Source organism: Astatotilapia calliptera, chromosome 18 (assembly GCF_900246225.1).
Source record: "Astatotilapia calliptera chromosome 18, fAstCal1.2, whole genome shotgun sequence".
Taxonomy (NCBI): Eukaryota; Metazoa; Chordata; class Actinopteri; order Cichliformes; family Cichlidae; genus Astatotilapia; species Astatotilapia calliptera.
In genome coordinates, this window is record NC_039319.1 from 31,849,823 (window position 1) to 31,866,274 (window position 16,452).

General features: G+C 40.4%; 1 protein-coding gene across 3 annotated transcripts in view; it reads left to right on the forward strand.

The window, feature by feature from the left end:
* Nucleotides 1–16,452, forward strand: part of LOC113010981 (sickle tail protein-like) — a 97,439-nt gene that overhangs the window by 47,436 nt on the left and 33,551 nt on the right. For all 3 annotated transcript variants that reach the window (XM_026150319.1, XM_026150320.1, XM_026150321.1), the window contains 8 exons: nt 2,006–2,282; nt 2,864–3,140; nt 8,160–8,474; nt 9,481–9,576; nt 9,812–9,849; nt 9,941–10,110; nt 12,436–12,611; nt 16,158–16,294. In XM_026150319.1, coding sequence (XP_026006104.1) covers nt 2,006–2,282; nt 2,864–3,140; nt 8,160–8,474; nt 9,481–9,576; nt 9,812–9,849; nt 9,941–10,110; nt 12,436–12,611; nt 16,158–16,294 — 1,486 coding nt within the window. The remainder of the gene's footprint in view (nt 1–2,005; nt 2,283–2,863; nt 3,141–8,159; nt 8,475–9,480; nt 9,577–9,811; nt 9,850–9,940; nt 10,111–12,435; nt 12,612–16,157; nt 16,295–16,452) is intronic.

Below are 16,452 nucleotides of genomic sequence, written 5' to 3' on the forward strand. Positions count from 1 at the left end.
AGAGATTTCAGTACTAGAGTAATATGTTCATATTTCCCTATTTTGGTTAAAATGCAGGCAGCCACATTTTGTACAGTCTGTAAACCTCTAAAACTTTTCTTCGTCAACCCAGAGAGGAGACCATTACAATAATCAATACGCGAAGACAAGTGAAAGTTTTGTGGTCCAATGACCATCAAAGCTGAAAATTATCAGATAACCAGCCCCTAATTGCAGATAGACAAGCTTCCAGTTTGGACAAGTCAGCACAGTTTCCAATGATTAAAGGATCATATAGTTGCAGGCAGAGATGGGCAGTAACGCGTGAAAAAAGTAATCAGATTACAGTAACGCGTTACAAGTAACGCGTTACTGCAATCTGATTACTTTTTTCAAGTAACGAGTAAAGTAAGGGATTACTATTGCAAAATCGGTAATTAGATTACCGTTACTTTCCCGTAGGAACGCTGCGTTACTGCGTTACTAAAACCGTGATTTTTTTTGCGAGAATGTCTCATGACAGTGACGTAAGCAAGTGCGACGTTGGTGACAGCAGCTGTGTGCAGATCAACAATGGATAATATATCGAGTGCGGGAGAGAGTATGAGCGTGCAGCGTTTAAAGCGTGGAAGTACTGACCTTACTTTGAGTTTGATTCCATAAAAAGTGACAAAAACATTAGCGTCCATCGTGCGTGGGAAGAAAACTTCTTTTTACAGCGAAAAAAACCCCTAAACTTCCAACAAGCACCGAGTAGCTACAACGTAATGGGAAACTCACAGAGACACTCGCGCGGATTCTTCAACTGACCGCAGCACACCTACACCAGGGTAACCCTCCGCCTACCCTGCTCCTGCTTTACAGGTGAAAATAGAGCAAAAGGACCGCTGAGTCTTTGACTTTATTTATTTTCTGCTGTGTTTTACTTGCATCTGTTTGAAAGAGTGAGTGAAAACACAAAAAATATTTTATTTTATGTGCTGGAATGTGTAGAAAATAGGTTTAAATGTTAAACTAATTTATTCAAGTCAGAGAATGTTGCATATAATTAAATGTTTTGCTTGATGCATAAAGTTAAAAGATTAAAACTGATAAAACAAGTTAAAAAAAGAGACTTTTCCATTTGATTACATTTTGTATGATGGATTATGTAGAAAAAGTAGAATTGGGCTGAAAGATCTATCACTTTATCACCTCTTCAGGTTGTAAATCGTGTTTTTAAAAAGTAACTAAGTAACTAAGTAATTAAGTAATTAATTACTTTTGAAAATAAGTAATCAGTAAAGTAACGGGATTACTTTTTGGGGGGAGTAATCAGTAATTAGTTACTGATTACTTTTTTCAAGTAACTTGACCAACACTGGTTGCAGGCATCAGCATAACAGTGAAAGGTTACATGAAAATAACATAGAAGAAGACCAAGAAGCAGCAGATAGAGAGGAAACAGTAATAGGCCAGGTACAGACCCTTGAGGGGACCCCATGCCTCACAGCACAGGTCTCAGAGAGATCATTTTTAAAACTAACATTCTGAGATTTCCCAGACAGGTAGGATCTCAGCCAGGATACATGCCGATAAAAATGCTGATAAAACGTTCAATCTTATCCAGTAAAATACAGTGATCCACAGTGTCAAACCAGCGCTTAGATCTAGCAGTAATAAAACTGAAGTGCGATCATTGTCTCATTTACCACTTTGATTAAAGCTGGTTGTGTGGAGCGGTTTGGTCTGAAAGCAGACTGAAATGGCTCAAACTGATTGTTGACAGATGGTCGGTGAGCTGCATAGAAACAACTTTTTCAAAGATCTTGGACAACAAAGATAGATGTGACATGCGTCTATAGTTTGCAACTGAGTCAACTGAGTCCAGGCTTTTTCACGATTGTACCACCACTGCTGATTTAAAACAGGCTGATGTGACTCCAGCCGTCAATGAAGTGTTATGGAAAGTGCTCTATCCCCCCGTCTGTGGTTCTAAGTTGTGGTGATGGTGCAGTTTCAGAGCACTTTTTTTCACTTTCTTCAGATCCCCAGAGAAGTGTTGTATGGCAGTCACAGTCCAGTCCACACCTTGTCATCATCCAGTCGTGGCACCCTCCAAAGCCTACAAGGTTCCATGTCTCCACCCATGGCCCGGTCTATGCCCTCCTCCCCTTCCAGGGTGGCATATGGTGGAGGGGGCAGTGGGGGAGTGCGGGACCCCAGCACTACATTAGCACAGACACTTCGCCTTTCGGGAGCAGGACGATCCAGTACCATATGCACCAGCAGTGCCATCCTGGAGAGGAGAGATGTCAAGCCTGGTGAGATTCCTCCAGCAGGAATGTGCTTTTTAGCTGATTCCTACTGAACAATGAGTCACTACTGCAAGTGTTTTTTTCCCCCTTTGCTGTGACATAAGGGAAGAAGTTATGGGCTGTGATTAGTTGTAATGATGTATGCCATCTCCCATTATCTGTGTGTATAGTAGCGGCAGACATTGACATACATACATGCCGTATGTCAATGTCTGCCGCTGCTATACACACAGATAACCAGAAACCTCGTTACTGCTGTGTAAACTAGCTTTAGTTTCACATTTAAGCAGAATGTCTGAATGTCTGGGGTTTGTGTGTGTGTGTGTGTGTGTGTGTGTGTGTGTGTGTGTGTGTGTGTGTGTGTGTGTGTGTGTGTGTGTGTGTGTGTGTGTGTGTGTGTATTTGAGCTTTTTGCATTTTTTTTGTTTTTTGTTCCACATGGCAACCCGGTGCACAATGCTGAACTGATTTTGCTTGCACTACACTCTTGGAAACATAACCACTGGCTGTGTTTTTACTCTTTATGTGTGTTTGCTCCACATTCTAAAGTGACAGTGTGTTTATGTGTAAATGCATGTATGTGTCAGATGAGAACGTTGACAGCAGTAAGGTCATGGCCTTGGTGGTGCGTGGTGAAGGAGGACCACATCCAGACTCCTACTGCGCTTCTCTGCAGGATGGAATAGCTCGCCGCAGCATCTCCTCCCAGTGCAGTGCCCCTCCATCTCTCGCAACAGATGTGGTGAATGTTGGAGTCCTAGGACTCCCAGTAGGGCTGCAGCAGTACCGAGCCTCCATTAAACCCCTGATGGGCTATGGAGAGAGCCAATATAATCTAGAGGACGGGACCCATTCCCTCCACAGGTATACTTGCCTATTTACACACATATGCAATAGGAAATGTCTGAAGTTTAATGCTTCATTTCTGCACCATTTGGGTGTATGCAGCAGCCAGGAGGCAACAGTCTGTACCAGTTTAGGTACATGTGTTAGATGTAGTTCTTATAATGGGTTAAAAATGATCATTTTTAGTTGGGCAGCATCAATGACTGTAGAAAACATGGAGGACGCGACAGCTCCACAAAAATGAAGCCAAAACGTCTCTATCGCCCCCTGGTGTCTGGCTGCAGTATAGGTCATAAACCTCCTCCATGTTAGCGGATGGGACTGGGGTCAGACTAAAATAAATTAATTCTCCTAGGATAAATTTTTTCCAAAGATTCTTTCTTTTGTTTTCAATAGTTCTCATCATGCTGATTGATGTCCAAGAGGTCTCCTTTCCCATAAATTTGATTCTAATTCCTAATTCCTACCACAGTGATGTTAAATTGGGGTGAAACGTCATCATAACAGCTTTGACTGGCAGCTGCAGTCACGGAGAAACTTGTGTATCTCTGTTAGGGAATAGCAGATAGAGCGTAGGCTCTGAGAGGAGGGCCAGCGTTTACGCTACGAAAACACGACCGAGTGTTTTAACCTGACAGCCTGAGGTGTTCTTCAGTAAACTGGACTACCCGACAGTTTTCTACAGTCATTGGGCAGCATATAAAAGAAACATCTAAACACACAAAAAACAAACTTTTTTGTCAGTGTAATCTTTAGTTCGACATTTTTCGGTAATTCAAATGTAGGTAAATGAGCTGATAGTATTATAGTGATTTCTATCTAACATTCACACTCTTGATAGCTGCATGCGAAAGCAACTTGGGGTTAGTTGTCATGGTCCTGGGTCAAGCGACCCAGTGTTTGAGTTTATGTATCTTTTGTATTTATTTTGTGCCTTAGCTTAGTGCACCTAGTTAATTTCTAGATTACTGTGTAGTCCTGTTTCTTAGTTATGTCATCTCCCCTGTACTAAGTTTCCCTGGTTCATGTGTCATGTCTGTGTGGTTATGTTTGGTTCCTTGTCTAGTCTGTCATGCTTGTTAGGCCTGTTAAGTTGTGTTGTCGTGTCTAAGTCTGCATGTTTCCTGTTTTATTTTGAAAAGGGGTCTTGTGTTCTGTGCTCATGCGGTTAGTTTTACTCTTGCCTGTGCATCATTATGTTTATCCTAGTCAGCTGTTTCCTCATGTGTCTCCACTTCCCCTGATCACCTCATGTGTGTATTTAAGTCCTCTGTTCTCTGAATGTCATTGTCGGGTCGTCTGTTATCCCCACCATAATCATAGAACTTCGTAGTATTTGTTTCTTAGTGTTTTTTAGTTTGCTTAGGGTTCCTTGGTTAACCCCTGTAATCATCCAAATAAAGGATCGCTTTCTGTTTAAACTTGCAATACCTCGTCCACATCTGCTTTTGGGTCCTGTTTCAAAAAACACACCGGCGCACCCCGCCGTGACATTAGTATCTTGCAGGGATATTTGACATGTAGACTGGAGCAGCCAGGAATCAAACCACCAACCTTCCCATTAGCAGATGACCTGCACTACCACCTGAGCTACAGCCACACCGTTTCTTTGGTTAGCTAAACCAAAGAAATAGAAAAGTCACTTTGGGTATGTGGCCTGACAGTTACAGCATGTCATTTTGCAATCCAATAGTAGAACGTTTAAAGTGCCTTGAGGCAATTGTTGTGATTTGGCACAAAACTGAATTGAATTCAAGTAGGAGCTGACTGGGCAAGGCCTATGTGAGTGTGATGTTAGGTGTTGGGGAGTAACGGAATACATGTACCACCGTTACGTATGTAAAAGACAAAATATGAGTAACTGTATTCCGTTACAGTTACCATTTAAAAAGGTGGTATTCAGAATAGTTACTTTGTTGAAATAAATGGATTACACGGCGGTATTTTCCTGTTTCATAAGGCTATGCCCTCTCTATTTCTGGTAATTCCACGCTGATGGAAACCTAAACAAAACGCACATTAAGAGGCTCTAACGCGTGTGACTTAACCTCGCGGCACATGTCACCCCTTATTGTGGCCCGCATAATGACGTGAAGAAATATTTTTAAATAGTATTATTCAACAAATTATTTAATATGAAGACGATAGGCAGTGTGATAAAGGCATAGCATGTATGAAGCATGTAAATATAATAATAACCACTGCAGCCAAAAAGAGAGCCTGACGAGCCCAGCTGTAAGTAAGCTGTTAAGACTCGACTGTACACTGTGTTCGTGTTTCCTCTGAAACAATAAGTCCCGTTGGAGCAGCCTTTCAACGCCTCTCTCTGTCTCTGCTAGCAAAGTTGACCCAGACAACAAAGTAAAGCTAGTTTTCAGCTACGAGCCCGACATGAACCTGACGTATTAGCCAGAGGTCCCTTTACTACGGTTCAGAGCCGCAGACCTGTTTTATATACGCGCTGAATAGTTTCTATACAAGATCACTGCAAAAAGTGCAGCCTTACCTAATGTGCACCTACTGTTACTCATTTATATTAAGATTTAAACATCTAGTTGGTGTTGGTGTGGAGAGTAGCCTTCAGTAATAGTAATAAATCACACAGCAATAGGACATTCATGTAGCTGTAAAAAGCATGATAATGTATTAAGTAATCCAAAGTATTCAGAATATGTTACTCTTATTGAGTAATGTAACGTAACGGAATATGTTAAAAAATACATTTTGGAAAAATTAACCTACCCAACACTGGTGATGTTATATCACTCAAGATCAGACAGCCATCCTGAAAGTCTTTTATATAGCAAATATTTTAAAGTGAATGTACAGCCTGTGTGTGCTGTTGAGGGCAGGCCTGGCCAAAAATCATATAATCAACAAGTCTTGGCACAGGAAAATAAATCTCTACATGGATTGTATTAATTTAGTAATTTACTCACGTGATTATTTTTGTGCATAAAGCAGGCCGGATACAACAGTGTTTCCTACTCATAAGCTTTATTGCTCAGATATATATCTAAATCCAGAACTGAATTTAAAATCCTTCTCATTGCATACAAGGTCTTGAATAATCATGCCCCATCTTATCTTAAAGGCCGCTTAATATCTTCTCACTCCAATGTAGCTGCCATCACCAGTGTGTGAATGTGTGTGTGAATGGGTGGATGACTGGGTATGTAAAGCGCTTTGGGGTCCTTAGGGACTAGTAAAAGCGCTATATAAATACAGGCCATTTACCATTTAGAGCATTTTGCTCTCAGGCTTCTGGTTTACTTCTGGTTCTTCGGGTATTCAAAAGTAGAATGGGAGGCAGAGCCATGTGCTCCCAGTTTGGATTTGGATTTACTTTTAAGATTCATCTTAAAACTTTCCTTTTTGATAAAAAAATATAGTTAGGGCTGGATCAGGTTACTGTGAATACTCCCTTAGTTACACTGCAGTAGGCTTTCCATTATCACCGAGCGTTTCTTCTTCACTCTTTTTTTTCTGCTTTTTTTCCTCTGCTTTTAATCTTAAGTTATTATTAATCCATGGGTCTCTTCCCTGGCATGTCTTTGTCCTGTCTTCCTTCCCTCATCCCCAGCCGGTCGTGACATATAGCCGCCCCTCCCTGAACGTAAGTAACCGGACGTTTCTTACTGTTAAAGGGAGCTTTTGTTCCTCTACACTGTCACCAAAGTGCTTGTTCATAGGGGACCATCTGATTGTTGGGATTTTATTTGTTTTCTCTGTATTGTTGTGGAGTCTTTATCAGTTTAAAGCACCTTGTTGCGATTTGGCACTATATAAATAAAATTGAACTGAACTGGATTATATTTCTTCCAGGAATCATTTGAATCAAAATCAAAATCAGAATACCTTAATAATCGAAGAGGAAACGATGTGGTGACAATTGCTCCAAAATGAAAAGAACAGTAATGAACTAAACTGAACTAAATAAAAGAATATATTACAAAGTTACAAAATTTAACAAAATATCTCTAATAAATGCAAATAGCTCTAATTATAAATATATTACAGAAAATTAAATATGCATTGAAGTTGTAAAAAAAATATTAGGGAGTAGAGTTTAAGTACCTGCTCGGCACTGTGTTGGCACATGGGGAAATTATATCCTTAAACTTAGTTACAGTCCTTTGAGAAAGAGATGAAATGTACTTTTCCACTGCTTTGTAACCCACTATTGGAGATTTAAGTATTATAAGGAAATGATCAGACAAAAGAGGATTTGGGTTGTTTTTTTGTTTTGTTTTTTTAAGTTTTCCAGTGAGGGTAGGGTAAGCATCAAGCTTTCAAATTAATTAAAACTCTGTGTGGGTCTTTGGATGATTTGTAAGATGGAGTGGAAGATTGCTGCCACACCCTCTGTAGCTTGTGGTTCAAGGATTCAAGGCTATTGATTCATTTAGACTAACATAATTATTCTGCTCTAACCAGGTTTCTTTAAAGCAAACTAAATCAATTTGTTCATCAATTACTAATGTATGTACTGACAGGGACTCAGAAGGGAGAGACATAATGTTTAATAATCCACAATTTGGTGCAGTTGTGTATACTATATTGTTGTTTGTAATTGTTTTTTTGTTTCTTTGTCTAAATCACTTTTGTCATGTAAAAAACATCAGTGGTCTGGAGCTCTATGTAAGCTCTTTCCTCCAGACCATCCTGTAGAAAGCCTGTGAAGGTAGCTGAAGCTTCAACTTGCTTGGCAGTAGTCAAGAAACCTAAAGGATTTAGAGTTAGTTAGAGACGTAGGCAACAATTCCTCCTGAGATGTGTGCAAACCTGGTGACCAACTACAAGATTGGGAACATTTATTTCAATCAATGACATGAAAATCAATCGATGACTTGTAATAACTAACTGATTGCTATTATATCCATCTCTATTATACTGAAAACTACGATAGAAATTAGAGACTTTGATAAACTGATTACTTGATGTTTCATCTATTTGTCAAAGGACCATATTGTATGTGGGTTTTACACTGCTGTACATACATTCACTTTCTATTCCATCTGCTTTTTCTTTCTCTAGGCGGAAGAATAGGAAGTATGCTGACGGTCAGCTTCCCCCAATGGGAACCAAAATCCCGCCTAGTTCCCCTCACAGACTCAGTGAAGTCAGGATGTTTGATGGTGGACAAATCATCGGAGGTGTGGGCCTAGTGTCTCCTGAGAAGAAGTCACTGATTCGCCAGTCCCTGGGGCAGGACAATAACAGTGCTACACTAGAGATTATAAGCAGAGGAAGTGGATCCTCATCCTCCACCTCATCTGTTTTTGCTGACAGTCCTCTGGGACAAACTGAGAGACTGTTTCAGGGCCATATGAATGCCAGCAATGCCCAAAGGTGAGCTGATAGCCAGAGTAATTGCCTTGTTGCATTGCAGCCTATGACGAAACCACAGGAAACATAAATCACAGATGTTCTTTTAAACGACAAAAAAGAACAACTTTTCTTGTGTCTTTCATAATGTATGAGAAAGATAACTAAGCAGTGGGTTCGGTTATTTTCCATGTTTAGCCAGTTGCATCACAAAAATAGTCCTTATATTACACTCAGTGAATGCTTATAGTGATAGATTATACCAGTAGCTGATAATCAGCCCAGATATACTCTGCTCCAAGAACAAAACATGACATGTTGCCCTTTTTGAATTAAATACACAACTAACGACTTATCTCGCATTTGTCCTATGAGATATTTCTGTTACTAGGTCGAAATTGCGTGGTAGAAGTTTCAAAATCTGACACTCAGTAACTGCAAAATATCACACAGTGATGATATCTGCAAAGTAAAAAAACAGGCCTCTTGAGATTTGCTTTGAATGCTCAGAGTAGAAATGTGTTATAAAAGTAAAACTCCATTAACAAATGTTGTGCTTGGTTCAGCTGGACTCTTCCAAAACTGACCCCACTTAAGTCACAAAATGCATAAAATGATTAACCTTATTTTGTCCTTTAAGGCTTTTTCAAGTATGATCAGTACAGGGAGCTCAGATTCATAGCTAAACTAAGTGTCAATGGGGATGTGACCAGTGAGGAAGTGGAGAGGGGAGTTGTTTTTAAGATTAAGCTTCAACTGTTCCTTTTGATAAAGTGTATGGTTAGGGCTGATCATGTGAACCTTTCTTCCTCCTGATGATGTAGACTCAGGGTGAACTACCAGGATGCTCTCAAAATTGCTTATCCACTAATATCGGAGTGTATTTCCTTTCCAATATAAAGAATCATGAGACCAATGGTTGGGAAATGGTGCTTAAACGAAATTATGACAGTTACATGGTGGCAAGCTGTTCTCATGGTTCATATAAGTGTTATGTGATGGATATAATGTATGTATTCCTATTTATCAGTGAGAGAATCAAAGCCATGGAGGAGCAGATAGCCAGTCTAGCAGGGCTAGTGCACCACGCTTTGTCCATAGGACCCGGAGACAAGGATGCTGTCAGGTCTGTAACATCTACTGATATTAACAATTACTATATTAATTATTCTTACATTTATTATGTTTGTTGTTGGTAGTATTTAAAATAACAATGTGTATAAAACAAGAATTCATTTAATCAAATATAATATTAGTTTGACTAACAGATCTTTGCCTCATAAAGTAAGATTATTTCTGCATACGATATAAACCTGGGTTAAACAGTCATTTTAGGTCTTTTGTCTGTCTGTGTTTTTCAGTGAGAGTCCAGAATGCAACCTTATAAACAACAGACTTGGTGAGAGGTTTCTTAAATGTACATATTGCCACTATGAGTGTGTCTCATGGTGTGAAAATTCTGAAAAGAAAACAATTTCTTTGCCCTTCAGGAGTATCATCTGAGCCCCAGAATCCTGCTGCTCTGACTGACAGCTTTACCTCCATCCATCCAGCTGCTCGGGCCCCTGCTTCTGACAGCAGAGTGCAACAGCGTTTAGTGTCAGCCAAGAGGAATGTGTGTGAGCTGCGACTCCAGTTGAACCAGCTCAGACAGTTACAGGTACTCAACTCTGCTCACTATTTACAGTTAATGCAGCACAAGTAATAAAGTTATTAATAATAGTAGTAAATACTGACGTGTACTTTTTAACTACTTATGTTGTCTCACTGACAACTCAAAGTGCTCCAAGCCAAATCAATTTGCTTCAATTTAGTTTTATTTATGTAGCGCCAAATCACAGCGATAGTTGCCTTAAGGTGCTTTACATACAGAGAAATCAGAGAAAACCTCAACAATCAGACCCCCCACCCCCCATGAGCATGTGCTTTGGTGACAATAGGAAAGAAAAAACCCCTTTTAACAGCAAGAAACCTTCAGCAGAACCACGCTCAGGGAGGGGAGGCCATCTGCTGCGACCCCCTGGGGGTTAGAGGAAGAAGATGGGACAAAGTCATGCTGTGGAATAGACCCAGAGATTAATAATAACTAATGATTAAATGCAAAGTGGAGTATAAACACATAGTGATGGAAAAAAAACACATCTGACTGAAGAGGATGCAAAGCATCATGGAAAGCCCCTAGCAGCCTAGAAATATCGGAGTGTCTCTAAGGGAGAATTCAGGGTCACCTGATCCAACCCCAGCGATATGCTTTCTCAAAACATTTTAAGCCTAACCTTAAAAGTAGAGAGGGTGTCTGTCAAACAGGAAGCCGATTTCACCGAAGAAGGACCTGGAAGCCATTCTGCTTTGGTCCTGTTCAAAGGCTGTTTTCTTGTACTGTCATTGTAATTATTGTTATTTAACGCTGTCATGCATGAATTATGACAACCTCAATCAGGATTTTTTTCATCTTTTCATGCCTAAAGATGATTGATTCTGGATTTAACTGTGAGCCAAAGAAGAGAGGCCAGTATGGAAGAGCTATGCTCTCTCTTTCTAGTCCCTGTCAGGACTCTTGCTGCAGCATTTTGGATTAGCTGAAGGCTTTTCAGGGAGTTTTTAGGAAATCCTGATAATAATGAATTACACTAGTCCAGCCTAGAAGTAATAAATGCATGAACTACGTTTTCAGCATCAGCCTGAGACAGGATGAGATACTGCACAAATGCAGTTCTACATATTTGTTTAATTTGACATCGAAGGACATGTCCCGGTCAAAAAGGAATCAAAGATTCCTCACAGTGTTACCGGAGGCCAAGGTAATGAGCATCTGGTTAGATACCATTGTGTAAGATTTTTGGGGCTGTGTATAATAAGCTCAGTTTTATCTGAATTTACAAGCAGGAAATTGGAGGACATCCAGGTCTTTATGTCTTTAAGACATTCCTGCAGTTTAACTCATTGATGTCTGTTATCTGGCTTCATGGACAGATAGAGTTCGGTTTCATCTGCATAGCAAATTAATGAAACTGTATGCTATGATTGATGATACTGCCTAAGGGAAGCATGTATAATGTAAACCGAATTGGTCCTAGCACGGAGCCCTGTGGAACATTAATACCTACAGAATCCTCTAATTGCTATAATAAAATATTATGGTCAACAGTATCAAACTGTTAAGTGGGTGGGATTACACCAGGGAGCTATGTGGACTATGATGTTTACAGACGACACTGTGATCTGTAGTGAGATCAGAGAGCAGTGGAAGAGAGCCTGGAGAGGTGGAGGTAGGCTCTGAAGAGAACAGGAATGTAAGAAGCAAGATAGAATATAATGTATGTGTGAATACGAGGAAGACAGGTGTAACAATGAAGATGCAAGGAGTAGAGGTAGTCAAGGTTTAAATATCTGGAGGCAATCATCCAAAGCAACAGACACAAGAGAGCTGAAGAAGAGTGCAGTGTCACTGACGCTCACAGTGGTGTGAGTGTCAGTGATGATTTGTGACAGAAGGAAAGCAGCAAGACTGAAAGGGAAGGTTTATAGGATGGTAGTGAGACCTGCTGCGACTTGTGTTTTTTATGGTGGCAATAATTTACTGCCGCCTTAGGTTGGAGTAAAAGTTAGAGATGTGCAAAGGAGGGGTAAACAACATATTGTGCAAAGAATTCTGAGTATGCAGCTGAACGGCAGGAGGACAAGGAGAAGACCTCATGGATATAGTGAAGAAGGACATGCAGAGGGTAGGTGTCACAGTGGAGGATGCTTGTGATGGCTGGATAGTGAGATCGAGGTAAATTATCACTTGTTGTGATCCCTACAGAGAGCAGTCAGAAGGAGAAGATGATCTTATGCTGGGCCTTGCTGCAACACCTCAGTTCATCATTTGCCTTAAACAAGCTATTATAGATTAAGTGTTGTGTTGAAATGGCCATATTACCAATATTTGCTCTGAAAACCCCAAAACGTTTTCCTGATTTCTGACTTGCTGGATGTTTTTCAGCTATCAAACCAAGAGACTGTGAGTTCTACACTGCAGATGGCAGGCCATGAGCTAGTGGTGTTGATGTGTGATCGGCTGGCTCGATTTGAGGAGGCAGCATTCAGACAGAGAGCTGAATTGGAAGAGGAGAGGAGCCTCTACCTCGCTGAAGAGGAGAAAATACTCACACAGCTTAGGTAAGAAAATGAATTTAAGAATTCAAGAATTTTTTAAAAATACTAATCTTTTGAAGGAGTAGCCATGAACCACACTGTGCTGGTCTGTTATGACAGACCTGCTGTCAGAGGCCACAAGAAGATCATTCGTAACCTTCACTAATGCTGTTTCTGTGCTGTGATGAGCTCTGAAACCTGAGTTAACTTTTCAAATAAATTGTTCCTCTGCAGATGATCACTTAGCTGTTTCACAACTTTCTCTTTCAAGAATTTCTGAGATAAAGAGAAGGCTTGAAACTGACTTAAAATTAACTAAGACAGCTGGGTTTAACTAAGGGCTTTTAAAATGATCTAGTTTTTCCTCGATCATTGGCAAATAGTAATGTTCTAGTTTTACGAAGGCCTTTTTAAAATAAAGAAACAAGCAGTTTTTGCAGCCTATATGAAGACCCGTTAACATAGTGAGACATCATTTCCTCTTCACCTTCTGAGTTAACTGCTGCAAGGCCTGCATCTGTGAGTTATGTGAGCTATTTGTGAGCCACAGTATCCAGTGGATAGGATCCACCCAGGGATGTAACGCTATTAATAACTAAGGACACCTCATGAATCAGTAGCTTGTAGAACCACATTTCACAGCATTAACTTGTAGAAATTTTCCCTTCTCTTTACAGCATTGTTTAAGTTTGGTCTGTGCTCAGCTGTTTGAATGGCCCGCCACAGCATTTCAGTCCGGTTGAGGTCTGCACTTTGGACCACTGCAGCACCTTGATTCTTTTCTTTTTCCGCCATTATTATAGATGATAAGCTCTTGTAGATTTCCATATTGTCTTGTTGATGACCAAGTTTGATCCAAGCTTTAGCTGTAAGATAGATGGCCTCACATTTGACTCTAGAATACTGAACAGGTGAACAGATGAGTTCATAGTGGACTTGGTAACGGCAAGATGCCCGAATTTTCATCCTTCCACCACCGTTCTGACGGTTGGTGTTAGGTGTTTGTGCTGCTATGCTGTATTAGGGGTTTTTTTCCAAACGTTATGCTGTGCATTATGGATAAACATCACTTTGGTGTCATATCTCTAAAGCAAATTGCTCTGGCAGTCTTGTGGTTTGTTCAGATGCCATTTTCAATCCTAAGCATCAATATCTTGGTGGTTTTAATCCAAACAAGTGAGGAGTGGATCTAATGCAGAAACTGAGATACATGACTTGCTTTATCATCATGCTGGACTATAACTGGGATAATCATTTACAAAATTAACATTATGTTCAATTGAAATTTATCTAATGCAGTTTTACAATGAAACTTGAAACTAGCAACTGAAACCATAAACTTATCAGCAAAATATTTGTTGAGGTCATAACTGCTGCTGAAGGTTCGATTTCCCATAGATTTCTTTTTGCAACCAAAGGAATCATCCCCTGATGTGACTCAACGTCACCGTTGGCCGACAGAGCCACCCCACTCCCAGTGAAAGCTTTTACTGCAACTCCAAAAGTCCTACCTTTGCTTGAGCCCATGGTAGCCCTTGTCCAACCTTGTTTAGATCTGTTCCCTTCCAGCTGTTATATAAACGAGTAGTTATGTGTAGTGTCTTTACATCAGACTTTAAGAGTTGCTGACCTAAATAGATGCTGATGTCAAGATTTCAGCTGTCCTCTTTCATTTAAAGTTAAAGCACTGACTGACCATGATTTAGTCCTTCCAACATTCACAGACGTGGTCTGACATCATGACCCTTTATAGTGTAAAATGCAGCTGAAGTCAAATCATTGGTGGCATGCATGGCGTGACATATCAACTTGTAGGCCTAATGTTAAAAAGCAATTGTTAAAAATAGAGGAGTGGGGTGGGAAGTGATTTGATTTGGTATGGCATGGTCGTCCAAACACATCATAATTCGTTCACATAATAACATGCTACACATTAACTTCTTTTTTCAACGTACTCTGCTAACATGGTTTGGCATTTATGAAGGTTCGTGAGTAGGAGTTTCAGAATAACTGGGACACAGTTATGTTTCTCTATGCGAATTCAAACACACGTTTAACCAGATACCAACATATCAAGCCAGCCTACTCTCTTAAGCCCCAAGGTTCTTTCTGAGGTTCGTGCTCTTGGTATCTATAATAAAGCTAACACTTGGGAGATTCATCAGAGGTGGAAATATTAGAGGAGATGTTACTATGTCAAAGTAGCTGAGGCTGGAACATAGAACAAAAGGAATACTTTTTCCCTTGCCTAATTTATTTTGGAATTTTATTGCATATAACCATATTGAAAATATGCTTCAGTAGACAATAAACTCAGTAAACAGTCCCGATCAAAAGTTTAAGACCACTTGAAAAATGGCCAAAAATCATATTTTGCATGGTTGGATCTTAACAAGTTTCCAAGTAGAGCTTCAACATGCAACAAGAAGAAATGGGAGCAAAACATTTTTGAACATGCAGTTTATTGAAAACAGCACTTAAACTGAAACAGGCTGTTTTACAGCTGATCAAAAGGTTAGGATCACACGCCTTTAAAAGGCCAAATCTGTGGCAAAGATGTGGATTCATTGTCATTTTCTGTCAGGTAGTCACGCTGTCATGACGTTCTGATGACAAAGGCAACGTGAACGTGGTCGCGTTGTTGAACTGCATAAGCAGGGTTTCTCACAGCGCTCATCGCTGCTGATGTGGGACGCAGTGAGACAGTCATTCCACCTGTGAGGATCTGCGCAGCCTTTAACCACAGCCATAAAGCTTTGGGTTAAGATAAACACGTTTGGTTTCTGTCACTGTCACATCTACACAACACTTGATGTAGAAAGGGACAGACTGACTGAAGGTCTCCAGGTCCCGTTGTTCAAAGATGGACCAGGCTGTTATATCAAAACAGTCCTGTAGTTGGAGGAGAGCACCATCTAGCCATGTTTTAATGACCCAGGTGCCTGGATGGGTCTGTTTGCTGCAGGGGATGTAGGCAGGGATGAGGACCAGTGAGAGGTGGTCAGATTATGTCAGGTGGGGGTGTTGTGTCACTCTGTAGACCTGCTTGATGTTGCTCACTTAGCTCTGGTTATTATATTATGTATATTTATGTGCATAGTGTCTATGCATTTATTGCTCCTACCCTTGAGGTTAGAGGCTAACTGCATATGTACTTTTATATTACTTGTAAGCTGTGCAATGAAATTGAAGTTCAATCTAGTCTAACCTTGCAGCACCCAAGCTTTTATACATACATCACTTCTGATGATGGCTTATGTGTGTTTATGTTGTCAGGCTGGTCTATCTAGTAAAGTGCTGGCAAGCTACAAGATACCATGTCAGAACATTCCAGTCACTTGAACATTTCATGTAGCAGACTTTTAGGTGCAGCAGTTTTCAAGTTATTCACAAAAAGAATTAACGGAATAATCACTGATTATTACGGCCACACACAGGACCAGTGACTGTGACTCCTTAAACCTGCTCTCTGCTGCCATCTTGTTTCTACAGCAGGCCGTCACACAGTTGACTCTGCTGCCTGTGACTGTTAATGCCATGTTTCTGTCTTCTGTGTTCTTTACTTTGCAGTGAACTGGAGGACTATGTGGACCATTTGCAAAGAAGCTCCATTACCGGTTCAAGCCAGCTGAGTGTAACTCTGAGAGATGTAGAGGAAGGAGCGATGAGCCTACGGGGGGTCGGGGAAACTCTGGCCATTCTCAAAGGTTAGTGGGTTTAGGGCAGAGGTCAGCGACCTGCAGTGCATGCGGCTCTTTCATCTTTATACTGCGGCTCTGCGTGGCGTGGGAAAATAAGTTATAAGTATTTAATTGAGGTGTACTTTATTTTTGTTAGTTCTTTTTTAAATTGTAGTTCAAATTGG